This window comes from Leptidea sinapis, chromosome 15 (assembly GCF_905404315.1).
Source record: "Leptidea sinapis chromosome 15, ilLepSina1.1, whole genome shotgun sequence".
Lineage (NCBI taxonomy): Eukaryota > Metazoa > Arthropoda > Insecta > Lepidoptera > Pieridae > Leptidea > Leptidea sinapis.
In genome coordinates this window covers 2,600,447-2,621,248 of record NC_066279.1, presented here as the reverse complement: position 1 = coordinate 2,621,248, position 20,802 = coordinate 2,600,447, and the positions used below count along the sequence as shown (strand labels likewise).

The window sequence follows — 20,802 nt, the reverse complement described above, 5'->3', positions numbered from 1 at the left end:
TCCCAAATCGAAATAAAAAGTATCCTATCTCTCAATTTGGACCAAACTGCACTCCATGAAGTAATCCCCATTAAAATCCGTTCATTAGTTTAGGAGTCCATCGCAGACAAACAACGTGTCACGTAATTTATGTATATTAAGATACAGGGTGGACCAAAAGTCCGTTTACATTTGAATCGGTTGCCGCGTCTAGCAGCGGCGGCGGAGGGGGGTGGAGGGGAGTACCATGGCATTTTGTGTACGCGAGTACTATCGAAACAACGATTCTGCGACCTTAGCTCAACGAAAGTTTTGCAATCATTACAAGATACGACACAAAAATCAAGCTCCATCAGGTGTGTTAATTAAAAAATGGGTGCTCAAGTTTGAGAAGACGGGTTCAACAATGGATTTACCTCGATCTGGCCGGCCTAGAACGTCGAGGGACCCCGAAAACGTGGAGCGAGTAAAATCGTCTGTTCGTGACCAACCTGGACTATCAACTCGAAAGCGGTCTGCTGTCCTTAACGTGCCAAGATAATGATGTATTAAACCGCATTCTCAAGAAAGATTTAAGTCTACATTCCTATAAAATCCAAATGGTGCAGGAATTAAGGCCTCAGGACCATGCCACTAGGTTGCAGTTTGCGAACGAAATGGTAGAGCGATTCACCAGTTTTACAAACATTTTTTTCTCAACAAGGCACACTTCCACCTAAATGGGCATGTTAATAGACAAAATTGTCGTTATTGGAGTGACACTATGTTATGGTGATCAAAAACCCCTGCATTCCAGCCAACCAACCCAGTAACTCTTGACGAATTAAAGGATCGTATTCGCACAGAAATCCAAAACATCTCAAAAGAAACATGTAAAGCTGTCATCGAAAATTTCCACTCTAGATTGCAGCAATGCCAGAATAATGAAGGATTGCATATGGATGATATGATTTTTAAGAAATAAATTCCCCTTTTGTTTACTATCGAAAACAATAAACAATTTTGATCTACTGTAATTAGTTTTTTTTTTAAATCATCATTCCAATTATAAACAGACTTTTGGTCCACCCTGTATATCTATATATTATTCACAATGCAAAAAAAAACATTCAACCAAAGGAGTAGTGCGGACGTGGGGTACTGCATAATGCTCATTGGTCAGTGAATGAACATAACATATTGTAATTGGTCAGTTAATAATCACAACAAATCGTACACAATAGCTATTATTGTGATTAAATATGTATTATATGATTAATTACGTGATGTAACCTGGCGTTTTGTTTAAACGTTAATTTATTCAGGGCGTTAACGCCTGAAAACTTAAAAAGTTACAACTCTGTTATAATTCCATGCGTTCTAATTGATTTAAAATCTAATATATAAAATTCTCATGTCGCGGTGTTTGTAGTTAAACTCCTTCGAAACGGCTTGACCGATTCTCATGAAATTTTGAGTGCATATTGGGTAGGTCTGAGAATCGGACAACATCTATTTTTCATCCCCCTAAATGTTAAAGGTGGTCCACACGATTTTTTTTTAATTTTTTTGTCTTTTTTTTTTAAATTTGTTTGATTATGAGTCAGCATTAAAAAATACATAGAACTTCAAATTTTTACCCATCTACGATCGACAGTTATTTTTGTATCGCGATTTTAATATCGGCAATACAACGTTTGCTGGGTCAGCTAGTATAATATAATATTGCTGGTCTTGTCCCTTTTTCTCGTAAATATAAAAAATCAAAATGCTTTTGATAATGTCAAAATCATGTCATTAACTTACAGAAACAAACAGCATATTAGAATGTTGACCCAGAACGTGTTCCGGGAACATGGTGGCCATCGCTGCCACCACGATGGAGCCCCAGTCACCACCTTGGACGTAGTACTTGGTGAAGCCGAGCCTGGCCATCAGGTTCTTGAAGACCACGGCTATCTTAGCTGGTCCCAGGCCGGGGCGAACTGGTGCCTAAAAATTACACCTTCTATTTATTGCCATTTACTGTCTCAACAATAACTGTAGTGATTGGTGTCAGATTTTGAGTATTGTTTCAATCTGGATGGCTCAACCATATTGGCTTCCAAGGAACTACCACAAGGGTGCCAATACTTGCAACGGTCCAATGTCTACAGTTCCCTTGTGATTTTAATAGGTACTACATCAGTCTCGTGTCAGAGTTTGACAAGTCAAAATCTCCTGAGAATGCCTCGTGTAAAGGTAAACAAATACTGGCGGAATTAACACTCAAGAAAACTCAAAAATTTCAATAATTATGGATTTCCGCAAAGTAACGCCTAATTCAATAAATTTTCTTAATATATATCAAGTAAAGAAATACTGGTACTTTTCCAATAACAACAATAACAGCACTAAAGTTCATTATGCGGCATAATGCTCAACGTTGAATCTTTTTTTTGTATGAAAATAAGGGACGAGACGAGCAGGACGTTCAGCTGATGGAAATTGATACGCCCTACCCATGAAAATGCAGTGCCGCTCAGTATTTTTGAAAAACCCAAAAATTCTGAGCAGCATTACAACTGCGCTCGTCATCTTGAGACATAAGATGTTAAGTCTCATTTGCCCAGTAATTTCACTAGCTACGGCGCCCTTCAGACCGAAACACAGTAACGTTTACACATTACTGTTTCACGGCAGAAATAGGCGCTGTTGTGGTACCCATAATCTAGCCGGCTTCCTGTGCAAAGGAGCCTCCCACTGGTTTCTTCAATCAATTACGATAACGCTTCGCACAATCGAGTACTCTCAAAATAACTGCTTTCGCGTGATGCGTGCAATCGATACCAATTCAGTGGGAGAAAATTAAGTGTTTTGCTTTATGTTGGCATTACATAATCGAAATTTTATTTATAAATTATCTTTAGAAAATTGTTTATTGTTGAAAAATTTTTGAAGGCTTTCGTTTCATCGTAATTTAAATAATTCGTCTTACTATTAGGTTGCTCTATGAATATTTTTCCAACACAGAACTTAGCGCACTCTGCTGGTGCATTTGAACACTAATTCACGTTCCAATAAAGCATCAGCACAATTCGGCATTGCTCTGTAATCGGAAAACTACCAATATCACCAGTGGGAGGCTCCTCTGCACAGGATGCCGGCTAGATTATGGGTACCACAAAGGCTCCTATTTCTGCCGTGAAGCAGCTGTAATGTGTAGGCATTATTGTGTTTCGGTCTAAAGGGCGCCGCAGCTAGTGAAATTACTGGGCAAATGAGACTTAACATCTTATGTCTCAAAGAGACGAGCGCAATTGTGGTGGCGATCAGAATTTTTGGGAAGTTTGAGGAATCCTGAGCGGTACTACATTGTTATCGACAGGGCGTATCAATTACCATCAGATAAAAGTCCTGCTCGTCTCATCCCTTATTGTCATAAAAAAGTCAATTAAATTTCCAGATTTTTTATTTAGTGTCCACTAGCAAAGAGTAGGTACACGTGTATATGATACAGGTGAACAATCTTTACGACCTGCTCGGTGTGAAAAATTGTTTTTTTAGAGACAGATAGGTTTTTTGCCCCCAAAAATATTATCCCCATATTATTATACGTTAAATCTTAATTCAAATTAATTTCATCAAAACCGTTAGAGCCGATTCAAAGATTTGGAAAGTATGTATGTTCTAGAATTGTTCGTTCAATTAATAAACGTCGTTAGATACAATTTAAATAGATATGTCTAATATCTATCCTTAAGGCGAAGGGTAAAGAGAAAACACGCAAACAAGGTGTTTTTAGACAAGTTTTCTGGTGGAAATATAGCATTTGGAGCCATGAACACTACTTAATCATGTTATAAATACCCTTAAGTCTTATTTGTAGGTTGCTAATGCTTGCTGTTGGTTATAGTTAACACTCCAGGGTCTTTTTAAACTACTACTTTTCTTTGCAGTTATACAAGTTTTTTGGCATGGCATGACGCATTTGTTTAGTACTACTCTCAGAAATGTTATTCTTATAGCTTGTACTTTTTTGTGTAGGTACACTTATCCAAATAATAAATGAATAACGAGGATTGTAAGCATATAAACTGTTTGCAACTGTTAAAATGTTACGTTTTCCACACAAGAATTTTTAAACTTTTGGCTTTGTTACATAGCTGGTGGCCGGCAGCCGCTAACTCATATCGCACAAGGTCACTGGCACTTAGTGTCGCCTTAAGAATATATATGTCTTGTGAGGGCGAGTTTTTGTGAAAAGCGTGCTAGTGGAATATCAGTCATCAACGTGATGGGGTTGAAATTACGAATTTTTTATTAGCTGAAGAAGCCAGTGATTACTGAGCTGTGGCAAGAAAATGTGATGTTTAAGCGCACGAGATGGCTATTCTAATATTAAATATATGTATTGTAATCCACACATCATAGATTTCAGTTATTTGCATTAAAAATAATACTTACATCAGAAAACCCATAACCCGGCAAACTCGGGATGATAAGCTCGAAAGCAAAGTCAGCGCCTTCGAGTGGTTTGGTCAGAAGTGGGATGGCCTCGTAGAACTCTCTAACTGACCCTGGCCAGCCGTGCACCAGTAGTAAAGGTACAACTGTCACAGTTGGTGGTACCTGAAAGAAAAGACAATTAATACCTTAGTCAATGATATAATTCAGTATTAAAGGGCACCAACAAAGACTATTGACAGTAGTAATAATTAATGATTGTCGTCAAAGTGACAGTGACATAATCTAGCTATTTCCTTTTTTAATTGATTTTATGATTCCATTCTTTTTATATATTCCCCTGGTACATTCCCTATTTGGTCGGCCCTCCTGATACAAGATTGCCACTGTTTGCGATCTTGGGTCATTTCTGGCAGAGGAAAGGTAAGCAAATCTTTTGTTGTTGTAAGTTAGGCATAAGCCTAGCATCGTCATGTCTTTTTTAACAGTTCTAGTCCAGGTAGTTGATGGGCGGCCTCTGCCTCTCTTCGCCTCATCCATATCCATGACTCGTCTCGTCATGGTGTTCGTCGCTACGCATTACATGCCCATACCAGCGTAATCGGCCTTCCTGCATTTTATGATGTATAGGTGTAATTTTAAGGGTGCCTCGGATATACTCATTACGAATTTTGTCTGACCGTGTAACACCCCCAGACCAACGCAACATTTTCATTTCGGTGACATGCATTTATTGTTCGTCACACCCCAGCATTCGGATTCATAGAGCAAAGCTGGTCTCAGTGATCGTTTGTACACGGTGCCCTTAGTTTTAATTGGCATTTTTGCGTCACATAGAACACCGGTAAGAGATCTCCACTTCAGACATCCTGTTTTTATTCTATTTTGAATATCACTTTCGATATTGGCTTTAGTGTTAATAACGGACCCGAGATATTTGAAATCGTCTACCTTATTCAAGGGGTTTATCCAAGTGGGTGGTGGCTGGGTATATGTGTCGCTTTTTGAGAAATTGCAGTGCATATATTCAGTTTTCTGTCGGCTCACTCTTAGAACTTTTCCCTCCAATGCTATGAAGGTTTGACTATCGAGCATTCTTTTAACTTCAAATCCAAATCAAACACTAGTCATGAATTATTAGCCAATAACCCTACACCACTAACCGCAGTTAATTCTATGAATGATTACTTTGCGAATATAGGAAAAGACATGGCAAATTCAATAAATCATTCAATTTACCCAACATGTCCTCGGTTAGTAACGTTGCCTTCTTCTCCTTCATCGTTTGGCCTTTTGGAAACTGACATTAGCGAAGTTAAAATATTAATAAACTCTCTCAAAAATACTAGTTCGGTTGGGTAGGACAATATTAATTCCAAAATAATAAAAGAGAATAAAGAATCTTAGCTGGCCCGCTAGTCCATATTTTCAACCTATCTATTGCAAAATCGAAATTTCCAAACGTATTTAAGAAATCAGCTATAACACCAATCTATAAAAGTGGGGAAAAGACAGTTATCCAAAATTATCGACCTATTGCTATACTTCCTACCCTTTCTAAGATACTTGAAAGAATCCTTAATAATAGACTTGTAAATTACTTAGAAAAAAATCACATTTTATCTAATAATCAGTTCGGATTTAGGAAAACTCGATCTACTGCTGAGCTAACAAACACTGTTGCAGGGAAGAAAGCTCGACCAGTTAGGCGTACGAGGCCACCAGTTGGACTTATTTGAGGATTATTTAAAGGGGAGATCTCAGTGTTTGCGTATTGATAATATCACCAGTAGCCTCGCGATGTTATCTATGGCGTCCCTCAAGGAAGTATAATCGGTCCAACTCTCTTTTTAGTTTACATCAACCAGTTATGTAACATGTCACTACACAACGGCCGCATAATTACATTCGCCGACGATAGTGCTTGCATATTCTGGGGAAAGAGTTGGGACGAAGCCTATGTAAATGCTCAAATTGGTTTTGATAAAATTTCTAACTGGCTTCAAGCCAATCTCCTTAGCTTAAATACCGATAAAACGAACGATATGACTTTCTCAATTAAAAAAAACTTCCAACCTTCAGATGGTTTTAATATCATAGCTCATTCTTGTTCCTGTACTGCGCTGTCCACTTCATCTTCATGTAATTGTCCAATTATCAACAGAACTACAACAGTAAAATATTTAGGTGTCATCTTAGATAATAATTTAACTTTTGAACCACATATTCTTCTTTTAACTACGCGAATTCGTAAACTGATAGCCTTATTTAAAAATATTCGTCATTCTGCAGATCCTAAACTAATGAAGATTATTTACCATGCCTTGTGCGAATCTCTAGTTTCTTACTGTATTAACACGTGGGGAGGTGCTGCAAAAACTCAATTGATAACAGTAGAAAGAGCTCAAAGAGCCATCCTTAAGGTGAGTAATTTCCGTTCATTTTTGTATCCTACCTCTGTTTTATATCAAGACAGTAATGTACTAACTGTGAGGCAACTCTTCATTCAGAGATTAATGTTACGATTTCATGATCTGGTTAATGTGGAAGACATAAAGGAAGCCCAAAATAGACGTATTAAATATAATCTATTTAGCGTACCAAAATTTAATACATTCTTTATCGATAGATTCCCGTGTTATTTAGGTAACTTTTTGTTTAATAAGATAAATAAAGAGTTTAAATTACACAAAGTAAACTATCAAAAAAGTAAAACACTTCTATTTGAATGGCTGAAACACTTGGACTACACTGAAACTGAACTGACTCACTACATACACACACACACACACACACACACACACACACACACACACACACACACACACACACCTTCACATAACCATCATCTACACTAACACCAATTACTTTCTGAATCTAATTAAGTTTTGTTTATCTAATTAAATTTCATTATAATATATTTATTTTTTGTATATTCGCTCCATCATTTGAACCATGTGCTTTGGGGGCCCGGTGACTTGTAGCACAGGTATTTAGTTACCTATTTCAAGCGCCGCCGGTCACTCACAATTATAACAATGTATCAATGTAGATTTTAATAAACTGTGTATTGTAAGTTTTTATTGTGAGAGAAAATAAATATATTTTGATTTTGATTTTTTTTGATTCCCCTATCCGCCACCTGGGGACGCGTCCTCTAGGGAATTAGGCTACCCCGAGAAATTCACGCCATTCTTTTTATAATTCGTTTTTGAAAATGTATAAAATCTATATCTAGGTCATATCAAAGCACAAAAAAGGCTCAAAACTCATAAGTCCTCAAAGTTGCCCGTTTAATTTGATAACCTTTAACCTCAACCTTTAACAACTAACTAATATTAAGATTCACCTCAGGTGTAACTCTAATGAAATGCACATCCAATCCCTGTATATTAGTTTTGAACTGTGGGTATTGGTTTAAGAAGTTCTCCCTCTCAGCGAAAGGGTATTCATCCGCCCAGTACTTTATCCAACACGACAACTGGTTACTGTTGAAGCCGTACTTGAATGCTTGGTCTTCCAGAGGAGGCACCGGCTGCCGAAGATTCTTGAGACGCTGTTTCAGGTCGTTAATCATCTGATAGAAAAAAATTATAAGTCATTAATTATTAAAACTTTCGTAAGACATTCTTAACTTATTTATTACTACGGCTTTACTCACGGTTTATCGGTGAGCGTACCGACTAGTTTCGGACAATTTGGAGGTCCTTTATCAGGGTGAGTGTAGTGGGTTCGCGATAACCCGCCTCTCGCTCTGTCCAGCCGCGCACTACGAGCACAAGTCCGCAGTAAGAGACGGGATGTGAAGTCATGAGTTAAGCCGTAGTAATAAATAAGTTAGAACATTTTTGTGTGAGCCAGAGAAGCAACAGCCAGGGATAACTGGCGTAGAATCGTTCGTCGTTCGACGTGACCACGACTGCTCTGTAAAGAGTAATCGGACGAAGAAGAAGAGTTTAGTGACGCTTTATAGGTCTGAAAACGTTTTGCAGGAGACCTAAAATGGGACAACTACCCACTTATATTAAAGGGCTATTATATATTATATAATACTAAAAAAGCGTAATATTTTGTTATATACCTGCTTTTAACAAATGTAACTAAGTGATTAAACGAGATTATATTAAATCAAATGTCGAGAGCATTCAAATGAATGGCTTTCATGCTTAAGTCAGAATAAAATTCAAATTCAAATATGATAAGAACTAAAATTGTTTTTTAATGGAATAGAAGGTAAATCGAGTCTGTGAGTTACTTGATAAAAAGTGGTGGAAAGTTCTAGAAGGCAGAAGGGGCATTTATTTTCTAAAATATGATTTAGGAATATTGAATTATTTCTGCTGTCAATGAAAACATTACACCGCTTTGGAAACTAAGCGCTCTCAGAAAGAAACGGCACCAGAAAGTATTCCCGTAAATAAAAATATATAACTTATATCATGTCCTTGTGTTATTGCTATTTCTATAAGATAGTCTTAATCTAGTCCCAGGCTGGCTGATTGTTTAAGTAATTAAATAAGTTCAAAATCGTGCAATCGGATTTCATTACTCACTCACATTATTAATCGATCGATATTTAAACGAAGAAGACCGAAGCCGAAAGTGTTTGTTTTTATTTCACGTGCGCCTGTGTCCATTTTGTATAAAATAATATTTTATAATTAACCTGTTCAGAAAACTTGATCTGGAACGGTCGAATAGTTGTGTCCTGTTTTCCTTTTAAATCGTTGGGTCCCCACCATTCTTCTTGGTCCAGTTGCGGCGGAGCACCGGGGTAAAGTGATTTTAACACGAACCACGCAATAACAGAAAACAGCAACACAGCTATTGTAATCCACCACATCTTCGTAATCTAAAAATATTATTCAAATACAGTTTAAAATATATAATGTCTTTAAGTCTTTAAGCTTCTGCACTGGAACGACTGGGCATCAATATCAACGGCGAATATATCACTCACCTTCGATTCAAAGACGATATCGTAATCATGGCTAATACCATAAAAGACTTATGCCTTTTGCTCGGTGGCCTCAATACAGCCTCCCATGAAGTAGGTCTCAAAATGAACATAGACAAGACAAAGATCATGTCAAATGTCCATGTTGCACCTACTCCCGTAACACTTGGGAATTCTACCTACTCTCGACATTGTTGATGAGTTCGCCTACCATGGACAAACAATCCACTTAGACAATCCAATTTCGCGAAAGACGATCGGGCAGGGTACATAGTTCGACGGACTGCTGATAGCCATTGGGGCAGGAAAGACATCGAATGGCGACCACGTACCGGAAAATATTTGTATGGGCCGATGGTCTGGTCAAGATTGCTGGAATAGGTTGGATGAGGGCAGCGCAGGACCGATCGTTGTGGCGATTTCTGGGGAAAGCCTTCGTCCAGCAGTGGACTTCGTCCGGCTGATATGATATATACTTATACACTTACGGGACATCTTCTTCTATATTTCAGCACTATTTCAAGTGAATCAAGTTAAACAGCTCTTTGGTTTTTTCTTTTCTTTCTCAATACTATCCGTAACAAATGTCATGGATATGTCAATAGCATAAGCTGAAGCGATGTCTCTACGTAACGTCACGTAATCGAATCGTTCACCAAGCATTGGACCCCCGACAATTCGAGCAGCTCTGCGTTGTACGCAGGCAAATGGTATGGCTGATACTATAGTGCACCGCACCATATGTGGCTGCGTTTGGAAAGCTCTAGAATGACAATGCATTCCTGAAGTATTGCCATGCTTCATAAATACCAATGGGAGGCTCCTTTGCACAGGAAGCCGGCTAGATTTTGGGTACCACAACGGTGCCTATTTCTGCCGTGAAGCAGTATTGTGTAAACGTTACAGTGGTGCGGTCTGAAGGGCGCCGTAGCTATTGAAATTACTGGCCAAATGATACTTGACATCTATGTCTCAAGGTGACGAGCGCAATTGTAGTGCCGCTCAGAATTTTTGGATTTTTCAAGAATCCGGAGCGGCACCGCATTGTAATGGGTAGGGCGTATCAATTACCATAAGCTGAACATCCTGCTCGTCTCGTCCCATCCCTTATTTTCATTAAAAAAAATGTCCTTCAGTTTCTTCAAATTCAATTTGACTTTGCTTCCCAGATGACCCCAAAATTGGCAATCGCTCGAGATTTTGAGATCCCGTAACCTTTACTCGGCGAGACAGAATGGTGATACGACACCTGGGTCATTTTGTGGTAGAACTACAAACTTGAGTTTTCTGGGGATTTCTTTTTTTTGTTTATGGAAAAGGACATGCGCCTCACATTTCCACATTCACACGCAACACCAGAGGAATCACAGGAGCGTTGCTGGCCTTTAAGGAAGGTGTACGCGCGTTTTTTGAAGGTACTCATGTCGTATCGTCCCGGAAACACCGCACAAGGAAGTTCATTCCACAGCTTTGTAGTACGTGGAAGAAAGCTCCTTGAAAACCGAACTGTGGAGTACCGCTACACATCCAGATGGTTTCAACTACAATTCAGCGGCAATTCAGTTTCTACAATTCAGCGGCAGGAATCAGGTGAAATAGCTCTTCGGAACACTCCCCATGATAAATGCGGTAGAGTAAACACAATGAAGCGACGTCTCTACGCAACGCCAAGTGATCCAGCCGTTCACAGAGCACTGGGTCCCCCACAATTCAAGCTGCTCTGCGTTGCACGCGGTCAAATGGATCGGGCTGATACTGGCTGATTTCTATAGAGAATACAAGTTGCTTCCAACACAGCCTGATCTTAGCTGGTGCCATGAGATTCTTCTTCTTCATTCTAGAAATGACATCCGGCCAGCTTCCGTTCCATCAACCGTTAAAACTACCGGCAAGCATCCCCTGTGATCTGTCCCTAATGACGTGAATCAAGTAATAAAATTCGATCTCAAGTCAATTGCAGTGTTTTTGTGCAATCTTGATCATTTCATATGTCACATGTACCTTTAAAATAACACAACATGATTATATCTACACTGGAGGTCGCCTCAGCTTACCAAAATATATACGAACTACCATTACGATGATAATATTAATTCGTGATGCGCAAACTTGTTATTTTATATGTTGAAGAAGCGCATAAAGCTAATATAAATAATATTATCAGAAACATTACAAATTAATGAATTAAATTAAATAATTAAATCACTTAGTTGTTATTAACTTTCTTATCTTATTAACTATATCAAACAAGAGTCCTCATCCCAGAATAACCGAGAAAATTCAGTATTAACGAACGATTAAAGAGAATAATTATTAGTATTGATTTTTATGAATATAATCTAATATATAAAAATCTCGTGTCACAATGTTAGTTACCTTACTGCTCCGAAACGGCTTTACTGATTTTTACCAAATTTTATATACATATTCAGTAGGTCTGAGAATCGGCTACTAATCTATTTTTCATCCCCCTAAATGTTAAGAGTAGTCCACCCCAATTTTTTTTTTTGTCAATTTTTTTAATTTAATTTTATTATGATTCAGCATTGAAAAATACATACAAATTTAAATTGTTGCCCTTCTACGATCTACAACTATTTTTCTATCACGATTTTTATATTATTCTGTTCCATCCACCAAACCGACATATAGGGTTGCAAGATGACCTATAGTTGCTATTGATGAATTTTATAAACCCTATGATATAACATAAGTATCTTAATTTTTTTATAAACTAATAGACGACCTATGGAGCGTCTTCTACTTCCAATGAATCGCTATAGTTTACAAACGCATGACATTTGTTGTGTAAATTACGTAAATGTATAAAACAAAATTAAAATTATGATAAGTAATTTGTTAGTTTTAAAGTGATATCCGTCACTTGGGGGTTAATTATACACATAAGATTTAACCAAAATTTAATTCGAATCATGATAAATATTACTAATTCACTGTTAGGTGAATTAAGCCAATTATTGTTCTACAGATTAGATTTCCGGGGTCCGAACCTAACCCCTCTCATTCATTTAAAATAAATATATATATATATTCCCAATAAATTTTCCTGTCAAAGAAACGCGCATACTCCGACTGCACCTACCGTAAAAGGCCGGCGACAGCTCTGTGATTCTTCTGATGTTGCAAGAGCAGCGGTGAACACTTAACATCAGCCGTACGCTCGTCCGCCCTCCCCTTCCTTACAAACAAGTCGCTGGTCTAGCGATTAGGCCTCCATGTTCCGAAGCCAATGGTCTCCTACCTCTGCTTCTTTCAGTTCCTTTCTTCCATTCCTTAAGGCTAGGAAAGGTCCTCTAGCTACCAGTGGGAGGCTCCTTTGCACAAGGATGCCGGCTAGATTATGGGTACCACAACGGCGCCTATTTCGGCCGTGAAGTAGTAATTTGTGAACATTTACTGTATTTCGGTCTGAAGGGCGCCGTAGCTAGTGATTTTACTGGGCAAATGAGACTTAACATCTGATGTCTCAAGATGACGAGCGTAATTGTAGTGCCGCTCAGAATTTTTGGGCATTCAAGGATACCTGAGCGGCACTGCATTGTAATGGTCAGGGCGTATCAATTACTATCGGTTGAACGTCCTGCTCGTCTTGTCCCGTATTTTCATAAAAAAAACCAGCTAGCTAGCTTTAACCTAGATATCATACCTTGAACCCAATTTTGTAATTTTCACCTCAATTTCACACACAATTAATTTTTAGCTACACATTTTATTACAATATTTTATACAATTTTAAATTATTTATTATTAAATTATAGTTAAAGTGACAAATGGAGAAGAACCACCTCTAACTTCGCTTTCCACCTTAGTCTTGGTGTTATATTTTTTTGTAACAACCCAAAAACATTTTGCCTGAACCTTGTATCACTGACCATTATATTAATTATTCATTGCTCTTATATTGTGTCCATTAGTTAACTATTAAATATTATTTTCATTTCTCATACTTGGAAAGTATTGTTGTTTTGATCTGATTATTGTGTGGAAAATGCTGCTTCCCTCCATAGAGAGGGAAAAACTCATACAAATTACTTCCCACAGAAAGGAAAACAAAATGTGTAAGGTTTACACTTCCAAATATAAAGCACCAACCAACACCTATAAAAATTAATAATGACAAACTTGATGTAGTAGAAACGACAACATTCCTCGGCATTACATTAGACTTTAAGCTACAATGGGGTGCTCACATAAGAAACTTATGTAATCGACTTAGCTCTGCAGTATTTACGATAAAAAAAATTAGGCAGCTGACAGATGTTGAAACGGCTAGACTTGTATATTTCAGCTACTTTCATAGTGTCATGTCTTACGGAATTATTTTGTGGGGTAGGTCTGCAGATATTGACAACATATTTGTGCTGCAGAAAAGAGCAATTCGAGCAGTCTATAAAATGCGTTCAAGGGATTCATTGAGAGAAAAGTTTAGTGAAATAAATATTATGATAGTACACTGCCAGTACATATACGAGAACCTCCTATACGCCCATAAAAATATTAATTAGCCAATTTAAAAAGAATAGTGATGTACACAGTGTCAATACTCGAAACAAACATAAACTCGCAATTCCATCTACTAGGCTCCGTAAAATTGCTAAATCTTTTAAAGTGGATTGTGTTGTATTTTATAATAAACTCCCAAATGAAATTAAAATGTTACCTATTAAAAAATTTAAATGTATCGTAAAAAATAAATTAACATCTAAGGCCTATTATAATGTGAAAGATTATTTGAATGATAAAGGTAGTTGGAATTAATGTTCTATATTTTGTTAATGAATATTGTTAAACTCATTTGAATGCTATTGTAACTTTTGTACTTCATCCTGACTTGCACTAAATAACTTATAAAGTTTTACAGTGAATAAAGATTCTTTGACTTTGACTTTGAATGGGCAGGGCGTATCAATTACTATCAGCTGAACGTCCTGCTCGTCTTTCCCTTATTTTCATTTAAAAAAAAAAACAAGAATCCTAAGCCGCACTGCGTTGTAATGGACAGGGTGAATCACCCACCAGCAGGTGAACCTCTTGGTCGCGTCACATTTTCTCATAAAGAAAACTTAAATAAATACTATTCTGAATATCTTATTTATGACAATATGATAAAATAAAATGTAAACTTGTTTTCTCTGCATATCAACTATGCTAATTAATATAACGAGAATTTGCACATAAATATGACTGCAACTTCTAGATGAGGATATATTCGAAATTGAAAAACATGTTAATGTTGATATTTAAGAAACATAGACCAAAAAGTATAGAATACATATCAATCCGTTCGATCTATTATTTTATTCATTAAATTATTATCACAAGTTTTATTTATTTATTATAGACACACCAACAAGCTATTCTAAACTAAACAAAAATAAGTTTTTTTTTATGAAAATACGGGAAGAGACGAGCAGGACGTTCAGACGATGGTAATTGATACGCCCTGCCCATTACAATGCAGTGCCGCTCAGGATTCTTGAAAAGCCCAAAAATTTTGAGCGGCACTACAATTGCGCTCGTCACCTTGAGACATAAGATGTTAAGTCTCGTTTGCCCAGTAGTTTCACTAGCTACGGCGCCCTTCAGACCGAAACACAGTAATGTTTACACATTACTGCTTCACGGCAGAAATAGGCGCCGTTGTGGTACCCATAATCTAGCCGGCATCCTGTGCAAAGGAGCCTCCCACTGGTAAAACGAACATTATGAACAGAATAGCTTTCTTACAGGTTTATGTACAGCTCTGTTGTATTATTAAAGATAATTTTAGTACAAAAAACGCAAAGTACTTTAAAGAATAAATGTTAAAAATACAAATTATTTCTTATATTGAATATGAGTAAAACAAACAAACCATATATGTAATTAAAAACTATTATAAATAACACTTTTGCAAAGTCTTTTAAATTGTAGCATCGATATCCCAAACATATCCATGGTGTCAAAATTATTATTAAGGAGCTCATTAAATGATCTGATAGAGCGCTGCAGTGGAGAGTGAAGACCAATATTAGTTCTCGGAATAGCAAGATGAAAGGTTTTAGGGTTCCATACGTGAAAAAAAAACAGTTCCGTTTATCGGCAGCGGGTAGTCTCTCATAAACCGCTACCTACCCGTGCTAATTATAACCGCTATGCAATTTTAAAAACATGCTACTTTTATAAAAGTATTTAATAATACAATATATATAGTATAAACAAAATAGGTAAAACAAGGTAGTTCCTTAAGGCTTTCAATTCTTATTTTCATTTCATTGCTTATTCTAAGTTCTAACGATGCGCGAATGGTTTTGTTTTCAGTGTGACATTAAAAACAAAGTCAGAAGTAATGGATATATCTGATTTTGTAGTTTTGGTTTTTATAACAAATAAGTGATGAGTTAAATTTATATACTTATATAATCTATATAAGCTTATAAATGATTTTTTGTTTTCAGCCGATGGTAATTGATACGCCCTGCCCATTACAATGTAGTGCCGGTCAGGTTTCTTGAAGAACCTAAAAATTCTGAGCGGCACAATAATTGCGCTCGTCACCTCGAGACATAAGATGTTAACTCTCATTTGTAATTTCACTAGCTACGGCGCCCTTCAGACCGAAGCACAGTAATGTTTACACATTACTGCTTCACGGCAGAAAAAGGCGCCGTTGTGGTACCCATAACTTAGACGGCATCCTGTGCAAAGGAGCCACTGGTTTTTATTCAAAAAAACTAAATCTATTTCAAGATTTGGATGTATTTTGTGTCCCTTTGCCTGTTTCATACTTTAGAATGAATAATTAAAATTTTTGGGGTATAATAAATAGATGACGATCAATAAATAATTCTCAGATACCTATCAATAGATCGTACATAAAATTTATCGATTCTACAATAATTATTGTATTCGATTGCCATCTTGCAATCCGCGCATTATTATATTGCGTATCTGTGGATGGAATAGGATAATATTAAAATCACGATACAAAAATAGATGTTGATCGTAGTCGGGTGAAAATTTGAAGTTGTGTGTATTTTTTAATGCTGAATCAAAATAAAATAAAAATAATAAAAAAAAAAAAAATTAGGGGTTACCCTTATCATTTAGGGGTATGAAAAATAGATGTTGGCTGATTGGCTGCTTGTTGATCTTAAGTTCTTAGGAATAAATAAAAGTCGCAGGGCGCCAGATCAGGACGGTATGGCGGATGACTCATTATCTCGACACCTGCCATAGTCAAATATTCAACAGTACGTTTTGCGGAGTGCGCTGAAGCATTGTCGTGGTGAAGGAGGATCCTGCTTCGAGGGCGCTTCTGTCGAATTTTTTCGAAGACAACAGGCAAACAGCGATTGACATACCAGTCTGCAGTAACTGTATTCCATCTTCTAGCACAACTGTCGTGAAATGACGTTTCCGACCAAAGAATGAGGCAATCATCTTTTTTCCTTGACTTCTTCCTTTCTTTACCTTAGTTGGCCGATCCTCGAAAGGAAATACCCACTGAGCAGATTGTCTTTTGGTTTCGGGTTCGTAGCAATATATCCAGCTTTCATCACCTGTGACGATGTCAAATACAGCAATTGAGTCACCGCCGTTGAACTTATCTAACATTTGGCGACACCAGTCCATGCTAAGGTGTTTCTGGTCGTCGGTTAAAGTATGGGGAATCCATCTGGTACAAAGCTTCCTGACGCCTAAATGTTCGTGTAATATATTTTGAACTTGACTCATACCACAGTCTCGACAGTCTCGACTCGTCGCACAGCACCGATGTTATCTTCAGTAGACGTCCCTCACGCGGATCATCATTGAGATTGCTACTTTGAGAGCTTTTAGATTGAGTCCACGCTTAAACTCGTTAAACCATTTGTAAATAGTGGCACGAGATGGGGCTTCATTAAGAAATGCTAATCCGCAGCCTATAAAAGCTTTGTTGTTGAGTAAGCCCACAAATAAAGTGATAATAAATCATCGACATTGAAAATTTTCTCGCGTTAGGTTAATTTTCACGTGTAACAAGAGTATTAGATTTGCCGCCAATTCACAAAAAACAAATGACAAATGAATGCAATATACTACATTAGGTTACCAAAGAGTTCCAAATTTGAAATTCAAAAAAAGTTTTCATTAGCAATGTTTCTAGCTGGCCAGTTCTAAACATTTTCAGTGTGTAACCACTTTAATTTGTGTGTACGTGGGTAACCATTTTCAAACAAATTTGTTTAGCCGTTTCGGAGGAGATTGGTAAAAAAGACCTAGACACGAGAATTCTATATATACCTAAGATTAAGGGTTCAATTTAAAAACTATCGAATTTTTTGTATATTTATATTTTACTTCATTACTAGTTAGTTTTAGTTATTCAAAGTCATTGTCATGTCAGTAATAGGTGCCAAACAGTAGTGCTCGGTGGCTATACATCCCTGACGATGGAAATACCATCTGGAATCCCACAAGGATCATTACTAGCTCCATTGATGTTCTCAATTTTTGTTAATGATATCTCTCAATGCTTTCTAAATTCTAAGATACTTTTATACGCCGACGATATGAAGATAATTTTTACAATCACGTCTATCGAAGATGCAATTAAGCTACAATACGATCTCATAAGATTTGAAGAATACTGTACACATAATAAACTAGATTTAAATGTTAATAAGTGTTACATATGCTCATTTACTCGAAAACCCAAACCGGTTCTATTTAATTACAAACTTAAAGGATCGCAACTTACAAGAGTTACCTCAACAACGGATCTAGGAATTATCTTTGACTCTAAATTATTATTTGACAATCACATTGATAATATCATTAACAAAGCATCAAAAGCACTTGGTTTTATATTAAGAGTCACATCCGATTTTAACCTTATTAAAACTTTAAAAATTTTGTATTGTACTTTTGTTCGAAGCCATCTCGAGTACGGCTCACAAGTCTGGAACCCAAACTACAACACATACATAACTCGTCATAAGCGTATACAGAAACGCTTTCTCAGGCATCTACAATTTAAAAGTAAAATATACATCCTCTCTTATACAGACAGATGCAAGAAATTCCACATCCTTCCACTATATGAGAGAAGGCGAATAGCCGACCTTTTATATCTACTGAATATCGCAAATGGAACTATAGACTGTCCAGAGTTACTAGAACGCATATGCTTACGAGTCCCAGGCGCACGAGTTAGAAGACCAGAACTGTTACATGTCCCAATAGTATCAACATACTATCGACAAAACTCATTCATTTTAAGGGCATGCAGGTTTTATAATGACATTATTAGAGACTGTAGCATAGATATAGATTTATTTAATACAACGGTAACGAAATTAAAACACCAGCTCAGCAAAAAAATTTTCGAATAATATCGACAATAACGCCTAAATTTATATAATATAATAAGTTAAATAAGAATTTATATAAATTTATTATTAAGCATAATACAGTGTAGACTGAAGAGTATATTAATATATTTATAGACTAAGCAAAATAGTATTTAATAAATGTCAGCCTTTATTGAACACGTGCATGTAGATGCACGTCCGTGTTTGCATTATTTTTTTATCTATAATAGATAACATTCTTATATAAACCAACGAATCTCTTTTTACCATATTGCTAGATCAGATTTTGTTATCCTCGATTTGTTAATATTAATCTAGTAACTATTTATTATGTAATTAGCTAGTAAATATCTGCGAAAACTTGTAAATAGCCTTCTATGTAAATATTTTCCTAGCTATTATTGTATTTAGCTGTAAGTTTTCCAATTACAATAAAATAAAATAAAATAAAGCATTGGTAACAATACCATCAGTTCAAACCAAAATACATTAAGAATATTTAATTCATTATTCAATATACTCGATTACAAAGGGCAAAAAAAATTCTTGAAGTAGGTTAGAGTTCCATTTTACGACTTTCTTTTTTATTTCATTATTGAGTAGCCAAACTAATAAACAACACTTCACAAATGGATTTTCAGACATTTTTTGCGCCAGTTTATAACGCAAGAAATACAACGGTTCAGGAGGTCTACTCGCAAAATCGACAACGATATTTTCGGAATGATACGATAATACCCCGAATATATCGCACCTATCCTTCTCTAACAAATGTTCGTATTCAATTTCGTTTATCGTAACAACATCGTAACCATAGACTGATATTTTGATTTTTGCCATGCCACGATATATCGTATATCGATTTTAAGTGTAGGCCCCCTGTTCGCATATGCGTAAGTACCAAATAAATAACGCATTCTCGCCCGATTATAACAATATTCGTACTGTTTTGGGCTCTCTACGAGCGGATGTAAATGATGAAAGAGACTCTTCTCTTGTTGTTAGATAACCTATGAAAACAGACCAGCAATATTAGTTTAGTGTGCGTGACAAGCTACGTCTTACACTCGCGATTTGTATGACACTTTGTGTTAGTGTGCGTGAATTGCTTAAAATAGCGGTTCAAATTGTATAAAATAATGATCTGAGAGTGAATGTTATTTCTGTGGCTATTATTATTATATTTATTATTAAGTATTTTATCTGCAGTTTACGAGGATTACCGACGGTTACCTTTATATTTGCCGAAATATACAAGGCAGACCTCGTATATTTGATCAGAATCAAAAAATAACCGTTATTTTCAAATTTCATATGTTCGATTTTCGCATTTTTTTTCTGTTATGTTGGTACACATGTCTGTTATATATGTTGGCAATATCAGCCATTTTGGAGTCAGTTTGTTTTTGACAGATAAAAAGGTTAGTCGGATTTTGGTATGCTCTTCGATTTTTTACTATTCGAAAAAATGGATCAAAGAAACTGTATTAAGTTTTGTGCAAAAAATGAAATTAAATGCGCAATGACTCTGGCGTTTGGCGAGCCTACTATGAGCAGAACACAAGTTCAACTGTGGTATAACCGGTTTAAGGAAGGCCGAGAAGATGTCAATGACGATGCTCGTCCTGGTCGCCCGAGCACGTCAACAATCGATGAAAACATTGAAGCAGTGAAGAAAATGATTTTGGATAATCGTCGAATAACTTTCAGAGAGGTTGCTGATGATGTTGGCATATCGTTCCGCTCATGCCAAGCAATTTTTACGAATGTTTTAGGCATGAAACGTGCGGTAGCGAAGATTGTTCCAAAATTGCTAAATTTTGAGCAAAAACAACGTAGCATGGACATCGCTCAGGAGCTGTTGAACATCGTCAACGACGATCCAGATTTCCTCAAAAAGGTGACGAATCATGGGTTCACGTTCAAGCTCTGAGTTTGAAAACAAAGCCCTATCATCCCAATGGAAGCGTCTAGAAGGGCGTTTTGCTACGATTGAGGAGATAAAAGAAAAATCGAAACAGGAGCTGTTGGCGATACCAAAAAGCGCGTTTCAGAAGTGTTTCGAGGATTGGAAAAAACGCTGGC

The 20,802-nt window shown here is 36.7% G+C and overlaps 1 protein-coding gene across 1 annotated transcript in view; it reads right to left on the bottom strand.

Annotated features, from left to right (window-relative positions):
• Positions 1-20,802, bottom strand: part of LOC126968400 (juvenile hormone epoxide hydrolase-like) — a 38,143-nt gene that overhangs the window by 10,497 nt on the left and 6,844 nt on the right. The window contains exons 2-5 of the mRNA XM_050813414.1: positions 9,071-9,256; positions 7,754-7,981; positions 4,405-4,569; positions 1,765-1,950 (exon numbers count right to left, since the gene is read on the bottom strand). Coding sequence (XP_050669371.1) covers positions 1,765-1,950; positions 4,405-4,569; positions 7,754-7,981; positions 9,071-9,247 — 756 coding nt within the window. The 5' untranslated portion in view covers positions 9,248-9,256. The remainder of the gene's footprint in view (positions 1-1,764; positions 1,951-4,404; positions 4,570-7,753; positions 7,982-9,070; positions 9,257-20,802) is intronic.